Raw genomic sequence first — 3,713 nt, 5'->3', positions numbered from 1 at the left:
CAAATGCTCGGCATGTTTAGACTCATCTCGGGAATAAATCAAGATATCATTAATGAACACAACAACAAATCTATCCAAATACGATCTAAAAATTTGATTCATCAAGTCCATGAATACTGCCGGGGCATTAGTTAACCCAAATGGCATAACAAGAAATTCATAGTGTTCGTACTTGGTCCTGAATGCAATTTTTGGCACATTCGAATTTTTAACCCATAACTGATAATAACTGGATCTTAAATCAATATTTGAAAATACTGTTGCTCCTTTCAACGGATCAAACAAATCACGAATTCTCGAGAACGGATACTTATTCTTAATCGTAACCTTGTTGAGCTATCGATAGTCAATACACAATCTTATTGATCTATCTTTCTTCTTTACAAACAAAACTAGTGCACCCCAAGGTGAGAAACTCGGTCGTTCAAATCCTCTATCCGTTAACTCTTACAACTGAGCTCTCAACTCTTTCAACTCTGTCAGAGCCATTCTATATGGAGCTACCGATATCGGTGATGTTCCCAGTACTAACTCAATAGTAAATTCAACCCCTCTGATTGGTGGTAACCCAGGTAACTCTTTTGGAAATACATCTGAATATTCACTAACCACTAGTACAGAATCAATCTTCATCTCAGACACTTTTGTATCTAGTACATATGCAAGATATGCATCGCAACCCTTTCTCACATACTTTTGTGCTAGTATAGTTGATACTACAACAGGTAACCCACTCAAATTATCAGATTCAATACGTAGAGTCTCATCGTTCTAACATTTTAACACAATAATATTTCATCTACAATTCATAGCCGCATCATGCAAAGTCAGCTAATCCATACCCAATATCACATTAAACTCATTAAATGGTAAAGCATCAAATCGACTGAAAAATTGTAACCACGAGTCATCAAAGGACAATTCTTGCATACTTTATCAATTAGAACATACTGACCTAAGGGCTTCGATACCTTAACCACAAATTCAGTGGACTCGACAGTTAAACTCTTACTAGTCACTAAATTTGTACACACATAAGAATAAGTTGATCCAAGATCAATCAATGCAGTTACATCAGTGTTATAAAGAGAAAAAGTACGGGTGATAATATTTGGCGTCGATGCATCTTCATGAGCGCGAATAGTGTAAGCTCTGGCTGACACCTGTGCCTCGGATCTTATAGCAGAATCATATGTTGCACCTCTACTACCACTCATATCTCTAGTATTTCGGGGTGGTCTCTCTCTTGTAGCTATATTGCTCGGTTGAGCAGTCAGGAGTTTGTCTTTCTCAGGTAACTGAAGATAATCCTGAATGAAATGCTCTTGTGAGCCACATCTAAAACAGGCTCTGTCATTCATCCAACATTCTCCAAAATATCGTCTACCACACTGTTGACACTCAGGTTTGTTGGCCTTGAAACTACCAACGCTCGCTACTGAAGTGGCTTTAGCTTTTGGACTCACGTGTTACTTCCAATGATCTCTGTTAAAATACCCCACTGAAGCGATCGAACGGTTATGAAAATCCTTTGATTTCTTAGATGAAGAGTGATATGATTTACCTGTCAACCTCTTTCTCGAATCCCTAGCCTCAGAATCGGCTCTTCTTTTTTCTTTGCTAAAGTCTTCGGCTTTGTGTGCTTTATCAACTAACAACAAATTCTTTCAGTTCAAGAATTCCAACTAACAGCTTGATGTCCTCATTCAACCCGTCTTCAAACCGTTTACACATAACTACTTCAGTTGGAATGCACTTTTAGGCATATTTGCTCAGTCTAACAAACTCTCTTTCATACTCGGCTATGGTCATACGACCCTGTTTCAGCTCTAAGAATTCCTTGCGCTTTTGATGAAGAAATCGTGACATATATATTTCTTTCTGAACTCGATCTGAAAGAATTCCCATGTGACCCGGTCTCTCTACACTACAGATATTAATGTGTTCCACCACTAATATGCTGCATCTTTCAGAAGAGACACAACACATTTAACGCATTCTGATGGTGTACAAGACAACTCATCAAAAACTCGGGTAGTATTCTCTAGCCAAAACTCAGCTCTCTCATGGTCATCATCAACTGTAGCTCTAAACTCTTCGGCCCCATACTTTCGAATTTCATCTACTGGTGGTTTGCTCATATGTATCAGTTCTAAAACTTGAGGAGCTCTAGGGATCGATTGGGGAAAAGGTGAGGGTGGAGGTTGTTGAGCAGCCGGATTAGTTCGGACAAACTCAGTGAACCATTCATTTATCATTTGGAAGAAGGCTTCCTTAGCCTCTCCTCCACAACCCTCAGACACGAGTCTAGACCCAAACGACACTGCCCCTCAAATGAAGGCTGGCGTGTTACTCTCAACATCATTAGAGTCTGCTCGATTTGAATCCATTACTATATAAAAAAACATGATTTTAAACTGTTAGGAGATGTCGGACTATCAAGTTATAAAATGACATGTATAGCTAGACCCACATACGCAACGTTAGTCTGAGAATCAACTAAACCGTAGCTCTAATACCAATAAATGTAACACCCCTAACCTGTATCTAACACCGAAACAGGGTTACAGAGCATTATCGAACTTATGACTTAAACAATCATACATTTCATAATCAATTATCATACAAATCAAAATCCATTCAAATACATCCATACAGTCCCTGTTATGAACCCTCGAAGCCCCAAATAGACATTAAAAGTGGTTTTGGACTAAACCGAGTATTCAAGAAATTTTTAGAAAAACATTGAAATTTTTTCAAAGTGCAGGGGACACACGTCCGTTTGGCCAGGCCCTGTGTCTCACACGGCCAAGAGACACGCCCGTGTCTTAGGCCGTGTGGGCAATCAAAAAGGGATCACATGGCCGTGTCTTAGATCGTGTCTGACCTCGTATAACTCACTAACTTGGGTCACATGACCAGACCACACGCTCGTATACCTTTCGAAAGAGCCTCACACGCTCATGTGCTAGGCCATGTGTTAGGCCGTATGAAAACTGGAGGGTATACTAACTTGTACCACACGGCCAAGCCACACGCCCGTGTGCTAGGCCGTGTGAAGCTACTGACTTGCTTTCTAGGAAAATTACAGGGGACACATAGCCGTGTCACATGGTTGTGTGTCACACGCGGCTGAGACACACGTTTGTGTCTCTGCCCGTATGGACAAAAATAGGCCATGTTCCAAGCCATATTTCTCACCCAAATTGGTGTCAACCTATGCACCTTAAATACATAAAACCATGGTATAAATAGGTACTCAAGTCCAACCAATATCAAGTTTATAACAAGTACATTCACAACGTAACATGATATCCATAGAAACTTTCATTTGACCACTTTAAAACATACCAAACATACTTCAAAGGTTACCTAAATGGTCAATAACATATATGAGACATTGTGCCTAAAACTTAGCATACATAATCATCTCCATTTTAACCAATTAAGGCCAAACACAATTTCACAAGCAAGGCATTCATATAGAAACCATACATCACATATCAAAGTGTCATTTGAACATATATACATATCAAAATATGTGACCACCTTACAAACCATCTCAAATGGCCAAAACACAACAAGATATATAGGCCACATTTGTAAAACTCCTATACATGATATTTAACCAAAATATACAAAGTCCAAAATACCAAAATGAGAGTTTGATAGTCCGACACGATCTCCAACAACTTCCAAACCGAGTGAGCTTC

General features: G+C 39.3%; 1 protein-coding gene across 1 annotated transcript; it reads right to left on the bottom strand.

The window, feature by feature from the left end:
* Positions 1–447: 447 nt before the first annotated feature.
* Positions 448–2,258, bottom strand: LOC105789523 (uncharacterized). The gene is made up of 4 exons (XM_012616894.1): positions 2,012–2,258; positions 1,565–1,651; positions 933–1,453; positions 448–771 (listed from the first exon to the last, which is right to left on the bottom strand). Exons 1-4 carry the CDS (start codon positions 2,256–2,258, stop codon positions 448–450), a joined length of 1,179 nt encoding a protein of 392 aa, XP_012472348.1.
* Positions 2,259–3,713: the final 1,455 nt, after the last annotated feature.

The sequence above is a fragment of the Gossypium raimondii genome, chromosome 2 (genome assembly GCF_025698545.1).
Source record: "Gossypium raimondii isolate GPD5lz chromosome 2, ASM2569854v1, whole genome shotgun sequence".
Taxonomy (NCBI): Eukaryota; Viridiplantae; Streptophyta; class Magnoliopsida; order Malvales; family Malvaceae; genus Gossypium; species Gossypium raimondii.
The sequence above is the reverse complement of the archived record's forward strand: the minus strand, read 5'-3'. Positions and strand labels throughout refer to the sequence as shown.